The sequence below is a fragment of the Haliaeetus leucocephalus genome, unplaced genomic scaffold, assembly GCF_000737465.1.
Source record: "Haliaeetus leucocephalus isolate CR32 unplaced genomic scaffold, Haliaeetus_leucocephalus-4.0 Scaffold306, whole genome shotgun sequence".
Lineage (NCBI taxonomy): Eukaryota > Metazoa > Chordata > Aves > Accipitriformes > Accipitridae > Haliaeetus > Haliaeetus leucocephalus.
This window is the reverse complement of record NW_010972742.1, coordinates 6641120-6666398: the sequence shown is the minus strand read 5'-3', so window position 1 is coordinate 6666398 and position 25279 is coordinate 6641120. Positions and strand designations below refer to the sequence as shown.

Below are 25279 nucleotides of genomic sequence, written 5' to 3'. Positions count from 1 at the left end.
TTTTAAGTGAAACTGAAGCCAAACAAGAGACATTTAAAGCATAAGCAAGCCCTCAAACTCTATAGATGATTTCATGCATCCAACAGAGAGCTGTTTGTGCCACTAAACATATAAACCAGCTTTTAAAACAACTGCAATTGTATGGCTAGCATTTGAAATGGTAGACGCTAACTAGGCTTTTGATGTCTCTCTCTGGCATCTAATGTCATTGGTAAGAATTCAGTTATGCAAAGCACAGGCTCATCTCCAGTCAATCTGGTCATTTATACTTGAACATAGAAAAGATTACACGCGAGAGCTGTAAAGATGATGGTGCTGGAATCACTCATTAGCAGACTTTTAAGTAAAGTTAACAAATAAAACGATATTATCTATTCGTCTTCTAAGAGAGTAGTATCTCCTCATTTACCACTAACCAATGCTTTGACAACTAAGACCATTTATGCCTGTTGGAGAGTTTTAAATAGTAATGTAAAAATATAGAATTGCTTGAGTAAAGTCAGTGCAAGCTGAACACAGAAAACAAGATTTGACTTGTGTAACTCCACACGATATTCTGCTACCAGCATTGCTAAGCAAAACGTCTATGGAAGGTCATTCCCATTACTCTCCAGGAACCACTATGGCTAGCTGAAGGAACAGCACTGACGGGCACTGAGAAAGGTCACGTAATACTGTACACAGTCATTACAGTGTGGAGAGAACTAGGAAAGGAAAATGAGAATGATCTCCACCACAGCTCTAATTCAGTTTTCAACCAGGAGATTAAGTGGTGTAAGCGTGAACTTGGGGGAAACAAAACTAGTCAGGCTGTGGTTTTCCTGTACACCCTTTTCTTGCTTTGTATTGTCCAGTTCCTATGGAAATGAGCTTTTCAGCTGGGAATTGATCAAACCATAGTGCAATACACACACTTGAAAAACACTGGTTACGCTAGGACTTATACAGATTTAGTTACACAAGTATTTTCTCCTGCATGAAAAGTGGCTGAAGTACAACATGGTTCGTCTCAGCACAGTCCTACAAGTGGTTACACTGGAATAACCAATTAGTCAACTGCAGGACATGGGGCCCAGACTCTCTAAACTTCTGACTGGGAGCAAACCTCTGTCCAAGCAATTCAGATGAAATGGCAAAGGCTACAAAAGCGTACAGTAACATCCATTCAAAATTAACTCTGTAAGAAGTCATTTTAACTCAAATTCCTCCATCCTTAGCTCCTTTATACATATAATTTTTACAGCAGTACAGTGTCATCCCCTCCACCACACCACCTTTCACTGGCCTGTGCTCTCAGATATTTCATTTAAAAAAAAAAAAAAAGTACCACCTATTATCATCTGAGCCCTTTAATACTGCTAGACCCCATCCTGAAAACAATCAGTCCCTACAGTAAAGCTCCATGTATCAGTAACTTTGGAGAGTTTTTTTCTTGTAATGGGTTTTTCATAAGGTTTTCTACTGATAGTATGTTTCCTAATTACTTAATTGCATGATAGACTAAAATGGCTCTAAAGGCGCCTTGCCAATCTCTCAGGTAAATTAGACAGTGCCATTATCTAAATTCACTTTAGCAAAATTACTTTATTCTCTTCTCAAATAGAAATACTGTCAAAAGCAGCGCATATCCCTCATACTTACGTAGATTCCAGTACAGATGTTCTATTTTCTCTTAAAAGAGATGTGAGCAAGTTCTCTTCTGTTTCATGTTCACTCATTCCTATTCTGCCAAAGTGTTTGCCAGTTGTATCACGTTCAAACTGAGGCTTATTTGGACTCCTATAATGTCTATCTTTGCAGAAACTCTCTGAATAGCCTGATGGAGTTATCTGTTAAAAAATTGCAAACATTTTCTTATTACCCAGGTATGTAATGTTCTATTAAATTCAGGCCTGTAATCTTTTTGTAATCAGGTTTTGTAATTCCTGATGCTCTTTATCTACTTTAAGAAGCATCCACAGACATTTCACTTACTATTTATTAATAGAAAAACTAATTAACATCTATTTCCTATGATTAATTCATAGTGATCAGTTGTTTAGTAAGTAGTAAGTAGATTTCCCTGAAGGTCTTTATCTATGAAGAGGTATGAAACTTCTGGAATGTTCCCTGCAGATTGCAACTAACTTTTTATTAGTTCACCTTTGAATCATCTGTCTTTACAGTACAAAATTCTGTTCCGGGACCTCCAGATGTAAGCCCTGATGGCCAGGACAGGATGCAACTTGAAGTATTTACAAACCGCCAACTTTTTGTATGCAACACCATAGACATGTCCTAGAAAATTTCTACATGGGATCTCTCCAGTAATTCAACCCTCATTTAAATCAGTGAAAGTCTTCTGCATCAATTACTTGAGAATTCATACTGGGCCCATTTGAATACAATTTCCATCAGCAGACATCAGCAGTGAGAGATTAAGATGTTTAAGAGTCAAGAGAATCATTACAATACATCACTTACCTGTTTCTCCACCTCACAAGGAAAATCCAAAGATACCTGAAGGCATACCTAGTAAACAAACACAGAAATTACAAATTTCAAAGAACAGAACATCATTATTCTTCAACATCACCAACCAAAATGCCCTGTTTTGTGTCATATTTTAGCATGTTATAATTTTTATATCAGAAAGGTTCAACTTTAATTGCACTCTACGATCCTCTAAGATCCCTTGCAATCTGAATTACTTTATGATTCCATGATGCTTTATATTACATTGCTTTTGAACGATAGACTAAGAGGACATCAGATTCCTGTATGTATGAAAATGTAGTCAGCAAGTTACCAAGACATCAAGTATTTCAACCCTGAAGAAGGATCTACAGTACTTTTTCTGCAATCAGAGCAGCAAGTGAATCTTACAGAATTTGTACTATATGCCTGACTCCAATGGAGGCTGAAGATCAGTGTGTGTGTGTATAAAGAAACAAAATTTCAAGGGACTTTGTGATCCCCCTTAAGGAAGATTATGAATACTCAAACAAGAGAAAACAAGGACCAGAACGAAAGCTACCTTGACTGCAAAACCCTAGCAGCACAAAAATATAGGAAAAAGCTTTCAGAAACTCTTTAGGATTACAATTAGTTGAAAGCAAAATCAGATACCAAGAAAAGTATGCTTTCCTTGCAAAAGACTTTGTGTTCTAAGAAAATAAGGATTTTTAAAGGCATGCAGAGAAAAGAGTACTGTACTATAATGTACCCAGAGTGGAGTCCTACCTGACTGACCCCCTCAGAAAATTGACTGTTCTGCATCTTCCTGTCATTGTCACCATCTTCAGTCTGCATCACAGGCTCCTCTGTTATTTCAAGACACTACACAAAGTATGGAATGATGTGAAAATGTAGCACAAAAAAAATACTGTGATATGAAACGTGCATAAATAAGTCAGTGACATGTCTTAAAAGAAAAATAAAAAAGCCTGTAATACAAAGTAACAAACACTGAATTAGATTTCTTCAACAAGATCAAAGAAAACTAATATAAAACCCAGGAATTACTCATATTAAATACAGTGAAACTTTATCTTATACATTCCTTCATTTTTATTTAACTCTTTCTCCTCAGAATTTATAAAAAATATAAAAACCACTTAAACTCTTCTGGCAAAGGAGCTCTATATCTTCAGTCACGTTCTTATTGTGCCTACTTTATTTTCCAATTTCTAGAATTTATTTTCATTTGCTACACAATTTAGGCTCTTCTCCAGCATCCAAGAAATAGATGCTTTTAAAACAAAGCACACATAGCTTGCTATACACTAAACAGATTTACTGTAACACCGAAGGTTACAATCTGCTGTGTCTTGCCTAAAGTTGCCGATTTGTAGCAAACGCTGCCAAATCATCTTTTTCTCCCTATTTCCCACAGAGCCCAATCCATCTCCCATCACTCATATTTCCTGAGCAAAGAGGAGGAGGAAGACTCAGCTTTTTTAGCAGCAGAGCCCAAGTTTCTGACATCAGCATTACTGACAGTGAGACCAGAATCCCTTTGGTTTGCTGGGTGTTACATCCCAGCAACCGATCTGCAGGCAAGGGATGAGACGCACACGCTGCTCCTCTCAACAGCAGCGAAGACCACTACTGAGCGAGCTTCATCTATACACAGTTCACAGAGAATGTTTTCACTTTGCTTACAACTCACCTCCTTTACTCAGTTTGCTCTGGAGGCGAGAACAGAATTTAGCCTTGCCTATGTCGGTTTAATACTGATCATAAAAAAACTCTCTTATTTGCAAAGAATTATTGTATTCAGTACCCACGTTCTGGCACAGCCTGTCAGACAACACCCTGAGTAGAAGGATAGTCTTTCGTTCCCACTTTGGGATCTACCACAAGCAACCTGCAGTTACCACGTTCCACCACTCCCCTGTGATAAAACCAGACTGGACATTTGTATGATCTTGTTTTCATCTTGTTTTATAGCAACATTTCCCAATCTAGTAGAAAAATATAGTTATTTGAGATCTTTGCTGCTAAAATCTCGTTAAATAGTAGAAACGTGCAAAAGCGATGGTAAATATCAACGATGCTATGCCTAATATGCCTAAACCGTAGGTAGGATACAGCACTAAAACAGAGGATTCAAACCTGCATTGGATAAAAATTTTAGTCTTAAAGCCCTCGTGGCAATAATCTAGCACTGCTGTGTATAACAGTCATATTTTGGTGTGACTTGGGCTAAAGAAAAATTACCTTAAGACAAGAAAAGCAGAATCTTGAGCATAGTTACAGAAAATTGAGATTATAGGTACAGAGACTCAGATGACTGACTGGAAGGAAAGAAACTGGTGTCTAGGGGTTGTGGATGTGATATTTATAGCTTTGATGGATATACAGCACAGTGCTGAAACTTATGGCATGAAAAGAAAAAGCTGCTTCCCCAGTATCACATGCTGGAAATTCTTGCTCACAGCATGTCAGTCCAATTGCAGACAAACAGGATTCTGCAAGGAGTGTTATTTTTGCCTCCTAAGAACACTGGGAATTGAATGCATGTGTGGGTTTTGATTTTTTTTAATTGAGTATGCATAGAATGTATCCATATATATATCTATATATGTAAAATAAATGAGAAAAGCCTTTTTATCTTCCAATTCCTAGCAGTATAAGCAACTCTAATGGTTTTAAGTATGAATTTTAAAAGGCAAAAATCAGATGGTGCAGCATATTATATATTTGTCTTTTACTATTAGAAATCTATACTAGAAACTAACTTCCAAGTCACGTTTGAATTATTTTTGTATTTTCACTCAGACTTGGTTTTCTAGGACAACACAAAGTAAAGACAATCTGAAAACTGGAAGAAGGCATGGATAGGATTGTGGTATACAGCAAGGGCATGCTATATTGATCTTTTTATTGTAATCATGGGATGCCAGAAGTCCAATAATGTTAGCTATTATAAAAAAACTGTTAAGGTTTAGTATTCCATGTGTAGATTCAGGATAAACTCTGCATTTGTGTATTGAAAACAAACTTATTTGCACATATAACTTATCCACACAATGCAACTACCTTTTATGACTCAACATTTTTTAGTATATGCTTTTCTCAGGCCAGTATGTGTTTCAGTAAGTGATGATTCTTAGAATGAAACTATTACATAAGACCAACAGGTTATAGCACACTATTACAACAAACCACTGCAGTTTCAGCCTGGTCCTATGGTCCTGCATCTGAAAGGCTGAACAGAAACTTTCTGTGCTCCAAGGAATACAACCTAATGTTCAACAAAATATTAAAAGAAAATACGTGTCTTAAGGCCAGAAAAAAAGTCTACCAAGAATAAGCTGCTTGTTTAAAGTATTTCCTTGGAGACTGAAAACCTTGAGAATGTTTTTCCTAAATGAACCTCTGCTATGCTTGGTTTGCAAAGATCCCTGGAGCCCTGAAGGCTGAAATCACTGAGGCTGCTTCTCTCAGAGAAAGCAGATGTTCAGAGGACAGTACAAAAACAACCTTTTTCTCGCCTCCTCCTCCCTCCCTTCCAAACATGAAGCCAAGAAATAGAGTACTAGGGGCTGTCAGACCTTTGGGAGATGCCCTGCAGAGGCACCAACATGCAGATTCATCTGACTCGTGCTCCGGCTTTGTGAAGGGAAAGAAAGATGCGTTCATTTTAAGAACCTGAGAAGGATACATCTTCCTGTGCCTGTCCAAATTCCTCTTATAGCACATATGTTAGTGTCATCTCAGCACTACCTGCCAACAAATTCTAGCCTAAAATACACACAAAAAAATAGAACTTAGGGGGTTTTGACAATGGTTATTAATATGCAAAACACACTGTTGTCACAATCCATAACCTGAAATCCAGGTTGCCATTTATTGTCAAGACTGATAAAATGGTATCTTTTAAACTAAAAACTTCTAATTATAGATCCTTTCACTTTGAGCTCCATAGTACTATTATCATTCTGGCACAGGTTAAAATACCATATTTTACTTTCCTATTTCCTTTACCAGAATTTTTAGGTTTATTTCTATTTTACAAGCTTCACTCTTTGTCATTCTACATCTAATTTCATGTAGACAGCTTCCTAAGTAGCCCTATGTGTACTTTTCATGCCGAGGGAAATGCAGAAGCGCACAGTATCTCGCCACCATCATCTTAGCCCAGGACACGAGTTCCTTTGGTATTAACTGCAGCATCAGTGAGGGTGCAGCACCCTCTGCAGGATGACGAGGCAAATTGCTAAAAATACTAATCTATCATGCACTCTGAAACAGATTGCCCACAAGTTTTCATACAAACCTATTACAGTAACATGTAAATTCATTATTTTAATAAAAGCCATGGCACCCCTAAAGGTCGATCTATAATTTAAAACATAACTCAATTAAAAGTAGCATAAGTATGTCTTAAAACTGAAAAAGCAGGAATATTTTTGATGATTGCTCCCAGTGCCATCTGCAGCACATACGGTAAAAGACATGACCCTTTTCCAGAGTCCTGCAGAATAAACTGTCCTACAGAAAAATCATCAATACCAGTCCCAGTTCTTGACTTAGGCGATCCCTACACATAACTGATTCAAACTATTCCCAATTTTCTTTTCTTTTAATTCAGAAATGCAAGACACAAAATACTAGCACCATCATTATTGCTTTTATATTTTTTCCTTCCTGTTCCATATATTGTGCACAACAACAATGTAACTGAAAGCAAAAACCACAACAGAATATAAAGAAAAGTATTACCAGCCACATTTCAAGTCATACTTTATAACAAGCCAGAAGGTTCACTAGAATCTACCAGAGCCTCCTGAACACCTTCATCATTCACACATAAGATGACACATGAGGACCCAGCACCCAAAATGCTTCTCAGTGGCAGTATTTGCCACGACGTCTTCTTCCCCACAGCTAAAAACAGTGTTGGCTTTGGGCAAAAGAATGAAACACCCAGCAATGATTACTTCCTTGTACCTCTGAGCAATCTACCACACCGCAATCTACCACTTCTTCATATACTTCTATATTCTATAGGAAGGAACAGCAATGTATTTAAGTGACCTGAAGTACTATTTGGCTACAGTGAACCCTAATTATTTTGTAGATGCAGAGGAGAGATGAACTAAGCTGTTACAGAATTAGAGACAGCATGAGAATGACTCTCAAACAGTGGACAAGCAGACTTCCAGTAATACCTAAAATGTTATACAAGATATTGCCTTCTTTGTAAAATTAACTATTTCCTTCCCTTTCAATTGACAAAACAAATAGATCACAGACCCAGTTAAAATTTTAAGGTGTATGTTGTTTCCTTAAAATCAACTTGACGCATCACTGCACACTTGCATTGAGCTGATTCTCTGTTGTGCTAACATCTAAAAGTTGTTTACATCATTAATTTAAAAAGTTATTATAAGGAATTAGCAACATAAGCACCCAGAGTTTTACACTCATTTTGCAGTGATGTAAATGACTCCACAAGGTGGATTAGAGTCAGATTCACTACTTTAACACAGAAAACCTACCTCACTTTGCTTTAATATGTTTAGTGCTTCCTTCCCTTGAGAATCTGTTGTACAAAGTCCAAGTTGTTTTTTCTTAAGTTCTTGATTAATTGACTGCAGATCCTTAACCATCAAGAGAAGGTCAGTAACCTAAATAACCAAAGGAAAAACAAACAAAACTGGTAACATCCATACTAGTATGAAAACAAATGATGATATATAAATCTCCAGCTAAATCTAAACTGCAGAGGTGGAAAGCCTGGGTATCTGTATGTGCTTATGAGGCAATCTCCCTATGTATGAAAACATCATTATGTATTTGTTAGTGTTCAAGAAATCTTAACTTGTAAGACTGTAGTTTCTAGCCATGTTATTAAGCTGAGGTATCAAGTTTCACAACTCAGTAGCAAGAAAAAACCTGAGAGCACCTCACACCAGCAGGCTGATTTGAGAAGAAACATTTTAGTGCAAGGGAAACCAGCATTCCAGGGAAACAGTAGCATTCAACCTGTTCTATCTCAAATACCCTTTATAAGACACTATCATTCTGAGTAGTTTCACAGACACAAAATCTGAATGGACGATCATGTTCAAAACTCTTGGACAGAGATTACTATCAGAGACTCATGTAGTATTATCAAGAAGGCAATGTTTGCAGAAGAAAGTGAAATCTTTTTAGATCAATTAATATATTTGGAAAAAACAGATCAACTTTCAGGCATACGAACCCTTTTTCAAGTAAGAACTGGTTTATAAATGTCTTCTGCTAATTAGTGTCCCTGAACCCACTGAAGGGAATATGTTCAGAGAGAAAAGTGGTATAACCCCAGAATGGGACTGGGACACAATCTGGGGCTTATTTTATTGACACCTGTTCAGTGTAAGGCAAACTTCTTCCCTTCAGATTACCCACCTCCAGATTTTGAAAAGCTGCCTACAATTCAGCTGGCCACGAGAAATATAAAACTTCACTAAAGTTCACTCCCAAATGACCATATTCGAAATAATTCCTTATCATAAATTGGTGCATGGATCAGAAGTCACTGCACACAATAAGGAGCCAGAAGAACAAGTTTCTGAACTTGGATACTGATCTATGACAATGGTCTGCACATTTAATCTCTGTGAATTTCAGTTCTCTTTATGCAGAATGGAGACAACATTAACTTACCTCAGGGTTATCTTATAACATGCCATATTTACCAAAAGATTTTCAAAACCTGGGATGGAGTGTGCTATACAGAAGAAAAATTATAGACACCACTTCTATTTTCATGATTAATAAAAGTGCATAAAATACACACTGTACGATACTTAATGCAAAAACAGTTCTTTGGAGTTGGTATACTTCATGATGACTAAAATATGAAACTTGAATCCAGGTGCCTATCATAAAACCTTTTCAGCAAGCCACCTATCTTTCAGCTGATTCTGAAGCTGATGTTGTGTAACAAAGAAGAAATAGTTATAAAAGGTGGATCACAAACCACAGAGATGAGAACTTCAAATCCTTTCAGAACTACCCAACTGTACCTAAATAAACTTTTCTGTGAGAGAGAGACAAACTATAAACAAAGCAGAATTAAGCCATTAGAAACAGTAAATAAAAAAAAAGATCAATACCTTTTTCTTAAGTTCTTCAAGAGACAGATGGTCTATCTGTGGGCTTAAATGATCTTGCTCTCCTAAACAGATACTCATATAAGATGTCTGATCTCCACAGAAAGACAGTGTTTCATCTGTCAAAATAACCAAGGACAGGAACTAATTCAGAAACTCTATTTGCAGGAAAACACAGCATAAAATGCAAAGACAGGACTTTTCAAATAAGAACCTACTAGTAAGTCTGTGGGAGGCCAGTTAAAATCCCCCAAAATAAGCTTTCTGTTTAATTGAACAAATTTTGTCCTCATATTTCTTTGTGCTTCTGATACGTAGACATGCTCTATTTTCTGTGCCTGTATTTTCTGTGGTTATCAGCATGAGTTGTGAATGTAATTCTGAATTACAATTTGCATATTTAGCATTACAATTAGAAGTAATTTTTAGGAAGGATAAGTAAGGCATGAATAGTTATTCTGTTTTAACTATATTTTTATGAACACGAACTCAAGGTCTCAAGGTGCAAAGCTGGGTTAGACAAAGTTATTGAATTTATTTTGCCTTTGGGTCAAAAGATTTCATTAATTGAATTGAAAATAACTACTTATTCCTTTCCTCTATAACCGCAGGAATGATTTGTTATGTTTCAATAAACACCTGTTCATTTACAATATAGATGGCAGTCAATTCTATAAATATATCTCATTACATAGGGAGAAAATTAGGATAAAGACGAGACATCCAAATCATACTGCCAGCTCTGACACTGATCCTATGGCTGCTGCAAGGACGCAAAGCTTCACAAATTATTACTAATTTTTAGAGCCTTCATTCCTAGCAGCCTCACCCTCAACACCACTGCTCCTGAGAACCCAGGAGTATCCACAAGACCCTTTAGCCTACCCTGGCTGCTCATCATCTCTGTGCTTTTGAGGCTGGAAACTCTGAAACAGCAGTGACCTTTTGTCACTTATCATAGCTGTCAAGGGAGTGATGCTAAAATTGAAAATCTAAGTTGAAAGGGGTAAGTGAACAGGCTTTATTGTTATTTATAGATCCCCTATGGAATAAAACAGATACACCTGTATGTATGCAGTAAACTATAGTTAACAATGTCCACTTACGTTATTCTTTTCTGTATCTAAGTATATACTAAAAACACCTCCAAAGAAGTACAATAAAAAAGCTACAATATTATATTTAAAAGCTCTACTGTTTCTGAATTACAAAATAACAAAACCGCTAGCTGTTTTTATTTTCTCTGGAAATACTTCTTCTGTTAGAAGGAGTCTAGCCATTTCCTGAGACACAAGCTCTTTACCAAAGTATTGTGAAATAATTACATTCCATGGTCAGAAAGTTATCCCATGCCCACAGATTTATTCAAAGGCAGGAATCTCTGACTTCTGCAGAAAACAGTAAATTCGATGGGTACAAAATCATAGGCAGCTTGAAATGATCACTGTAGTAGAATTGCCATAGAATTACTAACATTTGATGCATGGAAAAAGAAAAACTGTCCCTTTTTGCCCTGATTGCTCAAAGACTTTGTTACAAATCCCCCAAATAATTTTCAGTGTAGAAAGCCAAAAAGAAGTCTTTTCACATCTTCTACTACTCTCAAACCTTTCTTCTCCATCACAGTAAACCGACTGTAATAAAACCAGTTTTCTTTTGTGCAAGAAGATCAAGAAAAGGGATGTGCTGTACATGTATACAGACCTTGTCGGTTTTTAATGTCCTTAATCTGATCTTCTAAGACCTTCTGTAGATTCCGATTAGCTAAAATGTCGTCTTCTAGTTGTTTTCGCAGCGTGAAAATGTTGTTTAGTTCTGTCTGCAAGCTATTTATACTAAAAAAGGAGGAAAAAAAATATCATCAAGATTCAATTCAAAACATTTTGTTGTGCACCTCAGCATCTTTTATACATCCAGGCTTCCACAAAAAACCCATTTCACATTAGCCATCACTGTTTTTCATCCACAGTTACAATCATTTGGATTCATAAGCACAATCAAATCCCTACATAGAAGGATGAGACTAAACGTTTACATATACAGCCTTTTCTTGCTGTTTTGAGCTGTGCTACTTGTAAGTCAGCTTAAACATGACGGATGTATTCTACCAGCCAACTTCTGTCTAATTCTTTTTAAGGAAAATCAAAATTACCAACTTCTGAAAAGTATGCCAGAAAAGTATCATTATCACATAATACTGATGGCACTGTGTATTCCATTATACGGTGACCATGGAAACTTTGTTCCCTTGTTACAGAACCATACTCTATAATCTAATGCTCCACTTAAGAAAAAAATAAAAAATCGTGTTTCATTGAGAATATGACCCAGACACAACTAACTGTTTTATTTCTTCATTTATCCGACGGTCTGTAAAAAGACCTTTTAAGGTCTAAATTGTCTGAATTATCTCAATGGGGTGTAAATGCCAAAACTTACAAATGATAATTTGTCAAGGTGAATTAATTCTTTAAGCACCTTTCTTCCAAGGTGCCCACTGAAGCTCTTTCTTTAGCATCAGTCACTGCCCCTCAGGCCTCACTGTCTCAGCACCTCTAGCTGTCCCTTGCTAGATCTTCCCCATATCCTTCAACAACATCGACAAGACAGTTCTGATCAGTCCATAAAAAGACTTAAGTACACTAAAAACTGAAATTGTATTAAAATGAAATAAATTGGATTTAGTAACAAATAAATAACAAGGTGTTACTGAACTCATAGTATTATTTATTTTCACATTTACTTCACTCAGAACCTCAGTGTTTTAAGATAAATTAAGCTGCTGTAGAATTTCCAGTGCACTGCACTAAATGCCAAAGAATTTAGGAACCTTTAAAAAAAAAATTTAAATCCATCTTACAGGAGGCTATACAGGAACATACAGCACATCATACTTGCATGAGAATAAGTGCATATTGCAGAAACACATTAATTAAAAGGCAACATGTACGAAAAGACTCTCAGTCTGCCTTCTGACAAGCGTGCTGTTGTCAGTTTCCTGCACAAGAAACTACTGCTTTAAACAATTCTCCCTCGTTCAAGAGTATCTTTGAAGAGCAAGCTCTCTTAAAAGCTCAGCAAAAAATTAAGAATAAAAACAAACCAACACATTACTGGAAGCTAAGTAAGCACATTTTCTCCTTTTCATGCATTAAAGGTTTTATAAGAAAAAGCATTGATTCCCCACTTGGAGAGACAAGAAATGTCTTGGTCCTGGTATCCGGTAGCTTATTTTGAAAAAAAAACCATCCATGTTGCTTAAAATAAATAATGCCTAAAAGAAGATATGTCAGCAAGAAAACGGATGTTTCCCTAAAATCCATGTCACTGCTGACGGCAATTAACACAAATTCGGAAGCTGAATTTATCTGCAGGGCTTGTTTATCAGCTCCCCTGAACTTTAGGGGTTCAAGTCTTCCATGATGAGATTTACAGCACATCTCAGCCCACAAAACTAGGAGGAGGAGAAATAAGAAGACCTGCCTCCAACTTCCAGCTCTATTGTTGAGTCATTGAGCATCCACTGCAAATCACTGCGTAACATGCACTGCTCTGTGCATCCTGTAAGTCCGTATGAAATAAACAGAACTAAAGATCCTGATCCTACAGAAGTTAATTGCAAAACTCCTATTACCCTAACAATTATAACTACAGTTATAATCTTCCTCATTTGAAAGATATTCTAAGAAAAACTAGGATCACGGCTATGTTACTTTGTTGTCATTACTAGACAGTGTTGACAATCGCCTTACCCACAGAATGTGTTTCAATGTCAGGTCACACCCTCCATATGAAATATTAAAATAAACTGGGTTCTTCCTTCATTTGGTGATTGTTCAACAGAAAAGTTACAAAAGACATTGCTCTCTTCCCAGAGGTAAGAAATAATCACCATAATCTGACTTGTATCACTATTTCTAATGAAAAAGATTCTAGTATAAAACCAGCTTCTGAGCTGTGGCCAAGCACAAGATGGCATTACCATTAATGTGCTTAATTCAAATACCAGATCTCATCTACTCTAGTGCTATTCACTTCATGGTTTCCAAACTCTAGTGGTCTATAAACCAACTGCAAAATACAAACACACGTTCCCACAAAGTTGGCAGGTATAACCATTGCCTTCAGGCAGGAAGAGTCAGGAGCTAGCTCTCAAATGCTGTCAATACCTAATTAAGATATTTGTAATTATAACAGTAAAAGTAAATTTTTCATAAAACATTTAAATTTATTTTACCTAAAGGCTAAGAATTTTCTTTATTTTATCATGTCTCCTCTTCAACTGCCGAGCAATAATAGGATACAAAGTAGGCGACAGATTTCTAAAATGTTGTGTACTTTGATTTTAAAAGGTTAAAAACACTTGCTCCTGCCATACTTCTGAATGCTTTACACTGAAAGCATACTATGCAAACCTCAATTATTCTGTTTTGTTTAACCTTCTCCAAAATCTTACCAGCTTATATTCTCATAAAAATTCTCAGTGTCACTTTTAAGATAAGCATTATCTGTATTTTAGAAGTGTACCATGGCAAAACATCCAGCACCCAAAAGTTCACTGCGATTTGATTTTTCCTCTATATTCCAACACAAGGACACGTAACTCCTGAAAACCTAGCTGCTTACTTTGGTACCTAAATGGAAATCTGGTTCATCCAAGATTCCAATCCAAACAGAAATATTTTCAGAAACATTTAAGTAATTTAGATAACATAACCTCACTTACAAAAATATTCCTCTTTTAAGAAGACTACTTCAGGTAGTTTATGCCTTATGAACAATCGGCCAGTATAAATTAATCACCACTTCAGTTAAGCTGCACCTTTTTTTCACAACTTCTGACTTTTGCCCTTTGAGTTTAGATTATCCACTAAAATAGAAAAAGTACTTACCTATCCGATTCTTTGAAGGTCTTCACTAGTGTAGAATAAATATTTTGTTCTTTTCTTAAAGCAAGGATCAGCTTTTCATATTCAGCTTCTTTATTTTCCTAAATTAAAACAAGAACATACCAAGCTTACAATGTAATTTTTTAGTTCGCATGTCTACAACTATGTGTATACCTGTGTCCTGAAGAAAATGTGAAAGAAGCAGAAATCCAAATTTGCTGAAGAGGACTGCCCACCTCCAAAGCCTAATATGAATCTGGAAACCATTCATGATACTTAAAAACAGCTATTATTAAAGGAGGCAAATACTGTTTCACTATTTACCTACCGTGAGTCACATATCTAAACAGTGCTTCATCATTTTGATCAGTCTAAAAAGGTTTCCCCCCCCAACTCTAGCATCCTCATTTCCATTCCAAAGCTTACAACTCAACAACCCAGGAACAACGTGGCAGAGGTAGCTATTTCAGAGGAGTGGAAGGGAAAGTAGACAAGCCCAAGCTCCAAGCCCACATTTTAGAACACTGTCCTAACGGTCCTCTCTGTGTTCTAGATAAAATTGGCTTTCTTTGGGGGAGGGGTTTCTGCAAATTCTGTTCCAACAAAAAGGACTGTATCGAGCCAACAAATAAAGGATGAACATGTCAGATACAGGCTCGTTGAGTCAGCTTTCTGCACAGCTGGGTCACTACAACCTGCTTCTTTACTTGTGCAAATAAAAGAAAACTGTTTACCTGCAGTCTTGCTCACAGAAAGTATATTATTATTATTATTATTAAAATAAATCCAGACTCTTATGCGACATTCTCAGTAAGGATCCACTAATTTCCCAAGACTTTTTTTCACTCCAAAACAACCATACAGCCACTTTTTCAGCAGGAGGCAAAAAAATGCAGCTATTTAAAGGAGTATTTGCTTGCACTTATTACATAAAAATATCTAAGGTATCAGCCGCCTCAGGAGAGAAAATAACTGGGATATCTATAGCAAATTTAGATGTATTAATGTCAGACACACATATTCTGCCTCCGTTTGAGAATAGCAGGCCTTGTTGCTCCCCTCAGTTTTCTTTTTCGACTGAAAACTGAAAGGAAGAACAAAAAATGTGGCACAGCTAAGGGGGAATCTCAGTGAAGAAAACTCTCAAGAGATACTAAATCATTAGCGAACAGATCAATAACAAGGAAGAAATCTACACCCAGGAGTTTTAAGCAGCTGTTATTACTCCAATTGCAATTCCTAAGGAAGGAACTGCAACAAAAAATCTGCTACAGTAGAATCTCACTAATTCACACTAATGATGCAAAACCTCTGTTAATTTGAAAAATTCAGTATTCTGCAAAGTAAACAGTACAAAAGCAAGGACAACTGTTGTTTGCTTTTAATTATTTACACTCATCCTTCACAGTATGCTAGCAAATATGTTAAATAATATTTTGCAAGTGTAATCAAGTTTTGATGAAGTTACTCCCGTTAAGGTAATCTGCATGACAGATCTTACCACAGAAAAAGTAGCTCCTACCATTTAACCACAAAGATTCTTTGAAGAAGTGTCCTTGCCTTTGTACACATGTATCATGTTCAGCTACCATCATTCCTAACGGTAGCTGTATTCTAACAAATGTTTCCAAGTTCTAGTGCAATTTATACATTAAATACTATGTTGTATATGAAGTGCAAAATACTGAGCTTCATCTCAAGCTTATTATCTAGATAAGCAGAGGAGTAGCATGCAGCAATGGTTTCTGCTGACTGAGTACTGAGAAACACAAAGGCAAACAGATGGAGGTGGGTGATCCAGAGTCCATTAATAAAAAAATCTCACAAAAAAAACCATGTAAAAAAGTACATCTTACAGCCTGAATTAAGGAGTCTTATCAATGTGTTGGAATCTCAGCCTTTCAAGAACAGTCACTAAACATACACAGATTGCAATTTAACTTGGAAAAAGTTTGATCACAATGACACTGATCAATGACGTAGAAAGCAACAGGAAGAAATAAATCTTTTGACTTAATTTAGTCAGTTAACAGTCTGTTAAAATTTCTAGTGAACTCTTCCATATGTCTGATACAAGCCTTGCAATTATTACTGAAGACACTACAGAACTATATCCTAATTAAAAGCTCTTTCTGAAGCACTGGCAAAGTAATGTCACTCTGAAGAGTTTACGGTACACAAATTAGATAACGGTTGTCACCAATTGTTCAGGGTCTATGACTGCTATATTAACAAAGCAGTGTTACACACAGAACCATGCTGTGGTTTCCTATGTTTCTTTTAGAATTCATATGTTAATTTAGTTCTACATTTGTACCAAAATCTCAGTAAGCTCATGAAATCCTCCTAACTCTTTTTTTTTTTTCCTGCATAACGGGAGACACGAGCTGTTTCTTAATTCCAAATGTCACAGACTATACCCAAATTATTAAATTCTAAATTCAACTAGCTAGGTAGAGGTTAGCAAAATCATGAAGAAGTGTTCTTGATTTTTCAGAATCTTTCATGAATAGGGATAAGAAGATACAGCATGAACTTTTTTTTTTTTTTTTACATTATCACTGTCATTTCTAAATAAAGCGTAGGAGTGAATTATTCCAATCAACTCCCCAACAGTACACAAAACATAAGGCAGCTCTGTAACTTAAATAGACCATAATGCTGTGGGAGTTAATGAAACATTAAACCTCTTGACACATGGTGTGAGGGAAAATGTGTTAGAGGAGATAGCTGCAAGACATCCAGGACCATATTGCAGTGAAAGATTTATATTCCCATGAAAGGAAGCAATCTAATACATTAAAGTCTATATTTAAGTCTGAAATACTATTGCTAAGCAGCAGTGGTGGAAAACATAACTTACTTTCATTAAAGGTTTCTTAAATCGTAAGCAATGAAAGTAAAAGGTTTATACCTCCACAATAAATAACTTATTGGCAAAGTCACAAGAATATCCGGTTGCCTCACTGAATACTCTCTTGCTTCCAACAACTAGCAGGATCACTTCAAAATCTCTGAAGGTTAGAGGATGAATGTTTGAGAGAAGGCCATAACCTACACCTCATCACTGATTCATACATCCATCCACCAGTACCAAAATTTGGTAATTTCTTCTAACATTGCAGTAAACTTTATGTGTGGTCTACCATAAATGAAACAATTGCTAATGAGGTTAAAATTGTTACAGGCCACTGAGTCATGTATCTAAAGATGAAAATACTATAGCAAAAGACTTTGTTGATGACTTTTAGAAGATGTCATGTCAACCACAGAAAATGTCACAAAGCTGTTGACTCCGGGGAACTTACGGCCCTTCTTGGTGATGTGTGAGGCAAGACTAGCGGACTATGTACATCTAAGTATCACTTCATCAGGCTAACTCAATTAAGATTTAAATTTCTGCTAATATGGAAATCGTGAGACGCACCAACCACATCCATTCCCATCACCAGGCCATGCTCAGTGTCACAGGTAAAAAGCATCATCATGTTTAAAGTGTGTTAAAACATAGATATTGACAAAAAAAGATTGCTGTTTTCAGCTATAAACTAATCTCATCAAATCAGAAATTGAACTATCACCCCGTTTATATGCTCACAACATCAATTTCAAGAGACTGAAAGCAACAACTACAATGCACTGATCACTATTTAATAGACAGGATGCTTGTATAAAAAATAAAGTCAACTACACCGCTTCCCATAATCACAACGACTCAGCAACGATGTGCACGCTGCATCAATTTCAACAGCTAATACATGTCTGCAGTACAACAAATGCACCAGTTCCAATTCTTATGACACCTACCAACAGCAATGCTTTAGCTAGCTACATGAATAACTTCCATGCATTGACTATCATTTCTCCAGCTGCAGCAAATTACATCACAACTGTATGCCCACAGTATTCTTCAGTTCCCTGATTGCACAGTATTAACTCCTTAAATACAGGAGTAATTATAACCAAAGTCAAATAAACTGCTGATCATACAGGAATTCGGAATTGACTTGTGTCTGCAGAAACATCAGATTTGCCTTGCAGTGTATCAGCTAACTACATTTCCTACTCCAGTCTCAAGTGGTATATAAGCTCCCCCTCCCAAAAATGGACATCACAAGAGGCTACATAACAGCAAATCCAAGAATTATTTTTACACTTAGAGAAATCAATTTAGAATTAAAACTTCTATCGCGGTGGCCCCTTACTGCGGCATACGCCATGTGCAAGATTACATGTGCAACACAACAGAACCCAGAAACACAGCTCAAGGACTGAGCAAGAGCCACTTTTCTCAGTTTTGCTGCTTTTCTCAGTAATAAAATGAACCACAAAGTTCTAAACATCTGTGTTAGAAATATATTTACTTAACAAATGCTCCCAACAAAAAAAGCTTTTAAGTGTAGAAGTATTGGTTGTGAGAGAAGAGCAGTAAGCCCAAAACCAACTAAAGTTTCCAAAATTATATGGAGTCCATTGCACTTCTAAATTCCTTGGCTGTAAAATACATTTCATTCCAAGACTTCATAGATACCAACGTCAGCAGTTGCATGACTAACCTAATTATCAGTGCCCTCACACAGTCTCTCTCCAGCCCATGACAGTGGCTCAAGAATGCAAACTCTAATTAGAAACTGTCATTTATGTTCCCTGGCCTGGCCAAGGCACCCAGCAGGGCTTTGGATGCTGGTTGCTTTAAAATTTATCATTACATTAAAATAAACTAAAAAGGTATGATGAAAGAGAGAAAGTTCTGCATCTCTCAATTCAGTATCTTCAACTTTAAAGATCAATGAGGCTAGAAGAGCTTGGTTTCTGTTCTCCCTGGTGGGGAGGATCCAGCTGTGCGTTTGTTGAGAGTTGGTGCAGCACTGTAAAGTCATCAAAGAGTCCAAGGCAGGCAATAAGAGCAGAGCTTTGGATAATCTGTGTCCAAAAACTTATGATTAATATGCCGAAGTGGGTTCTTACAGGAGATACCTTACACAGAAGTTGAGCTGAGAGGACAATGGGTTGTGATTAGGTATTGTTCACAATCACTAAGTGAACCCGCAATAGAGAATAGACTGTGATTAGAAGGTGGGTACTGGGTCATTACCATGCATGGCTTTGCTTGCCACTGTTCTCTCTCCTAGTTATACATCCGTATTGGAAGTGGGGTGTATAGAGGAAAGTTAGTGTTTGATTTTCATTAATTCTGTATGATTTTCCATCACTCTTAGGTCCCTTTGTGACAGAAGTTATGTGCATGCACTGCAGTTTGTTTTACAGAGGTAGAATTTCTACTCAACCTTTTACAGACTGTATTTTCTCTGCATGTATATTCACATATACTTTGATATACTCTGCACTGGCACCCTAGCAAACAGTGATGCAGCTCCTTTACTCCGAGCTTGTCAAATAACCCATGACTCAATGTGTGCTTGCATCTACCTTTTTTAATAATAGTGCCCATAACATATTAAGCACCTCATCACTAGTGTGTTCAGAACATGACACAAGACACAGCACTCCTGTTTCCTTTGCCATTGGGTCACTTTATTTTAAACTTCCTTGAGAAAATCTCATTAATGACTAATATATTATTAAAGAAACGAAATAGCTTTCTCCATCATTAGTATGTACTGGTCTAATTCTTTCTACTTTGCCTGATGCTTTTGGAGACCTTAGCATACTAGGCTGCAAACAACACCAAAAAAAGATGAGAAATGTACCTTCAAAAGCAGCTTACTTGTTCAATAATCTGTACACAATAACAAAAAAAATGCACTGATGGAGTCGGCAAGTGATTCAAAAACTTCTTAACAGTACCCGACTTCTTCTTGCTGGTACAGAAGTGGGAGGTGAAGGGGGAAGGAAGAAACTCTACCTTTTAAGACTTTGAATTTTGACCTCTGATTTCAGGTACTAACAAGTCTTTTCAATTTATGGCATCAAGTAAAATAATGGGCATATATTGTCCACACATATATATATATTTTCGTACTATTTCCTTTCTTCTTTGCTGTAAAGTAGTTTTCTTCTTGTCCTAGACACATCTTCATTCCCATCTATACTTTTTATCCTCACACCCCATTTATCTCCTGCAGTCACTAGCTCTGTGCAATCTTTCCCCTTATCTATTAGAAGTACACAAACACCCCTCTGCACCTCTCTTCAGAAATGCAGATACCCTCCCACTCAGGGAAATATGTCTGCCCTAATGAGCACAAAACTCTATCTTTTTATGGCAGGCAAAACATTTCACATGCTTTCTGAGAGTAAAGAGTTCAGTGATGCCATATAAACTCATCAGAGTGCAATACTATATACTCTTATGATGCAAGATCAATACCACCACAATCATACAAATCATACGACACAATTATTACTAACACCATTGTTATCTTTTTTAATAATACAGAACATTTTGATATGGTACTGATATGAAGGAAAAACAGCCCTTGCTACGTGGGTGAATTACAACATATATGAGTCCAAAACTTTGAAGCCAAAGTCAAAATTCTCTTCAATTTGAAGTCAAGGTATTTATCTGCAAATGATCAGAGTTATGAAAAACTCACCTCTAACTCTCTGACTATCTTGATGATTGACTGTTGAGACTGTGCAGCACATTTTTCCTTCACTAAGCCCTCATTTTTCAGTTCAAGTTCTTCATTGGCTCTTAGAAGGTTCTTGTACTTATTCAGGAGCTCCTGCAATTCTGCATCCTTTTCTTTAACTGTTCCATCAAGTTTCTAACAAAAGAAAACAATGAGACAGTTTTACAAAATTTACTCTAGTTTTATACTGCACAATAGACAAACAAACAAAATTCAGAATATCCAAGGATGATCGGGCACATGTTCTTTACGTGCCATATTTTACTGATTTAACATAATAGAAGCAAAAAAAGATCAAACAGAAGCTTTCCCCACCTATCCAATCTTTTAAGTATTAAAAAATAAGTCAAGGCATACACCTTGGTCTGCAGGTATAGAGCAACCTCAGATATTACTCTTTGCATTGCTGGTTGAATACCATCAGTAGTTTTCAGGGTTGTACCTCCAGCTATAAAAAAAACTGAGCAGGGGTCCATTAACATTCAGGCAGCTCCCTTCTCACATACGTCATTTTGAATGGGCTCCAAAAAAAGAAGATAAAATGTTTCAGTATCTATACCTATTCCTCAACTTCTAGTTTCTGCACAATAAACTGAAAATCATAGGCACTTCAGAGCTTTTGAAGTATCTTACCCACAACAGTGAAAATTCTACATATGTATTAGTAAAGCTTTCTTCCTCCTCTGTCCACACGCTTCATAAAGCCCTAACAAGAAAACTTGTGGAATACCACACACACTATAATTATATGTCTGTTCTGCAAATACAGTATTACAAAAAGTGAAGGATTATCATCAAAATCAACAGCAAATCCAAACACAAATGTGATCTTGTAATAATTCCTCATACAAAATCAAATGATAACTTTCCATTCTTCATTTCAACTTAAGTCTACCTACCTGAAGCAGTAGATCCTTTTGATTGACATTGTCTGTTAGCCGTTTGATAACTAGTTCTTGGCTCTGCAACTTCTGATTGCTTTCACTCAAAAGAATATTGTAATGATGTTCAACTGCTTTTTCTTTCTCAGTCATTTCACCATGTAATTTTTCTAGTTGATTTCTAAGGTCCTACAAAAAAAAAGAAACTGAGTATTTAGCAAATCAACTTTAAAAAAAGTTTAAGACTAACAACCCACATCATTAACTTGACTTTCCATTGCTTTAAATTACTCATATAACCAAACTGTCTGGAGAATGCATTTGAGCCAGTGTCTTTCTCTTGGCATCAATGAATACAATTAAAGAAAGAAAACTTTTAGATGAGGTGTCAGTATTGTCTTCTAAAAATCTAGGTGGTTGTTGTTTAAACACTTCTCATACAGAATGACTAGACTACAAGGGTGTGGGGAATATCATGCACCCAGATGTTGTCACTGTCAGAATGAACAGTCACTTCTGAGTCAATTTACTCCCTTGCTAGAAATAAGCGGAAATTGGTTACGGGTGATTCAGTTTGTCATTTGCTCTTTTTCTCATCACACCATGGAAATTCTTGCACTAACATTGTAAGTTACTTTTGCATCAAACAAAAGGTCAGAAATGTTAGAACATATTCTTTTGTCAAGAGCACAAACTTCAAACAACCAATCAGGTCAGTCTTGTGATTAGAAGTTGTGAACAGAACTTCATCTTGATTCTGGCTCTGTTAATTACTTCCTGCAGCTCCACGATTAGTTGCATCATTTCTGCATCTTAGTTCCCCATCAGAAAAACATATACTTCTTGTCCATTTTGCTTTTAAAACACAGGAACAATCTCTTGCAATAGCCTTATGCAATAGCAAGGGCAAGGGACTTTGAGATCTGTTAGGATCAACATGGACCACTGCAATGTAAAAAGCAGTATCTCCTAGTTCGCAGGTCGCACACTTGACACACACCACAATTACAGCTTTCTCCTCTGCATTCCTACAGATCCCATTCCACTTCACTTGAAAATCCACCATCTGAAAATGTAGCCATCTATGGGGTTTCAAAGTCTAACCACCCAATAAAGCCTTGGGTTCCAAGCAATAACATCAAACAATTCCTATTCCTTACATTTTGCTATGAACTGGGACAGTCGCTAAATCGATGGAAAGATATACAAAACTATTAGCATGTAATTAACAGTCAGTTCCCAGTTACAGAGTGGAAAATATGCAAGAGCAGAGGAAATAGAAAAATCTATAACATGTCTTCTCTATCCTTCCAACTTCTCTCCCACCACCATTGTTTGCGTTACTTCAAACTTTTTTGCCAATTTGTTGGAAGTTTCAACACCGTCAGTTGAAGGAGGCATAGCTTGCATATACACTAGCCTCATTTTTAAGCTTTTACTCTGCAAGAAGATCTAGAGCATTTACTGCATTGAACGTGCGGAAAAAGAGAAGTAGAAACTTGTAACAAAGGAGCTGTTGTCTAAAATTAAACAATTAAAACTTATAATAGACTTTGTACTATCTAAACTTCTCTTCAGACCCAAAGAACCAGGTAACACAGCCTACATCTTAAAATAAATGTTTTCCACTTATTCCCAAAAAGGGCCCATTTCTGAAGTATCATAAGCCCTTTAAATAGTTTGTACATATGGTAGTCACCTATAAACTTTACATTTACCTCCACTGGGATTTAAAATTCAATAGTTGTTTCTTATTCTAAGTACAAAGAAACAGTACTAGTGACACTTTAATTGCAATCTCTTTACAAACTGTTTTATGTCCTTTTCTTGACTTAATTACCTTGCTTCATGCAGGTTCACATCAAACCCTTAACATCATTTTACTACTTCAGTTTTACTTCTGTTTATTTTGCACATTAAATACAAATTGTCATTTACAATGCCTTTTGGTTTACTTGCTTAATTTTAGCTTCATTACCAGGATGCAGCTAAGAAATCCCTAATAGCTCCCAAAAAAACCCTCAAATGTTATTCAGTTTCAAAGAATGATTAAGCTTGGGCTTCAGTTCTGCAAGCTAATACAGGTAATTTTTTCAGGACCAAAAGAACTACTTCCTTGACTAAGAAAACCAAAGAACTGTAGAATCAGGTCCAAGTTTTGTTTCTCAAATATATTTCTATTTCTTCCTAACTACTAACTATAAACTGCAGTGTAGTGCAGGTCTTTTGAAAGTAGTGTAACGGTCTGATAACTGCAAAGTCTTTCGGCTTCAAGTGGGTCACATTAAGCTTGTTCAGATACAATACATGAACTGGAAGCAAAGGATCAACTGCAGTGTTATGATTTTGACTGCATTGCAAAGTTCACCCTTGGCTTTCTATCTTTACGTTGTTTTTAAACTATTACACCACTGAGAGGCTTTAAGTGAATACATTACCCATTAGGTAACTAAGCGTCAAAGGAACACTTTTGACCTGTCCTATAACTTCAAGTGACCAATACTCTTCAACTTCTCTTTATGAACACCATAAACAGGTTTAAGAAGAAAAGATGATAGGCACGCACAGATAGAAAAGATGCTGCTGCAATAACACTACTACATTCCCTATTATCTAATCTCAGCCATCTTTGTGTACAAAACTTGTCAGGTACAGAAACTATTCTTCTGCCTCTAAAGCAGCTTAAATATTACTGCTAGGTTTATGGAAAGAGGTGGACTGCCAAGGCAAACAATTGTGGAACAAGTAAAAAAGCCTGCGAGAGATTTGCAATTTGCAGATACTTTGCCTCTACTATTTCTGCCCCCAGAGTTCCCTAAACCCTTTCCAAAACAAGCTAGAGTTGAGACTGAAAATTATCTTCTTTGCACGAGCTAAAATTCTGTAACGCACAAAACTATCCATCACTATAGCAGGTTGCTTGAACTCATTGACCACTCAAATTGTCTGGGAGAAAATCTATTGGTTTCTATACATTGAGTTGCAAGGATAATATAGTACCTACAGCTCTCGGAGCATAAACTTTACAATTCCCTCTGCCAATCTTTTTCCCAAGGGACTGTCCTATGATTAATGACAGTTGAACTAAGAAAAATGAATGTGAAACACTATAATGTAGAAGACTGAAGCAGATGCCTCCCCCTCCTTGTCAGATGGAAAACAGGTTGGTGAATAATTAAGTTGTGAAGCTCCAAAACCTCCCTCTTGGGCTAAACTAGAGGTAGGAAGACTAAATAATAAATTTTGCCTAATGAGTTATTCTGCATTTCCCCAACCAACTGATCAAATATGAATACCTAGTAAATACACTCTAATTGTCTACA

At 36.5% G+C, this 25279-nt stretch overlaps 1 protein-coding gene across 6 annotated transcripts in view; it reads right to left on the bottom strand.

Annotated features, from left to right (window-relative positions):
- The window catches only part of CDK5RAP2 (CDK5 regulatory subunit associated protein 2), an 83948-nt gene that overhangs the window by 36040 nt on the left and 22629 nt on the right, over positions 1–25279 (bottom strand). For 5 of the 6 annotated variants that reach the window (XM_010570998.1, XM_010570999.1, XM_010571001.1 and 2 more), the window contains 9 exons: positions 21975–22145; positions 21037–21210; positions 14480–14577; positions 11292–11422; positions 9591–9706; positions 7989–8117; positions 3223–3318; positions 2464–2511; positions 1642–1829 (listed from right to left, as the gene is read on the bottom strand). In XM_010570998.1, coding sequence (XP_010569300.1) covers positions 1642–1829; positions 2464–2511; positions 3223–3318; positions 7989–8117; positions 9591–9706; positions 11292–11422; positions 14480–14577; positions 21037–21210; positions 21975–22145 — 1151 coding nt within the window. The remainder of the gene's footprint in view (positions 1–1641; positions 1830–2463; positions 2512–3222; positions 3319–7988; positions 8118–9590; positions 9707–11291; positions 11423–14479; positions 14578–21036; positions 21211–21974; positions 22146–25279) is intronic. The other variant, XM_010571000.1, reaches the window with a different exon arrangement.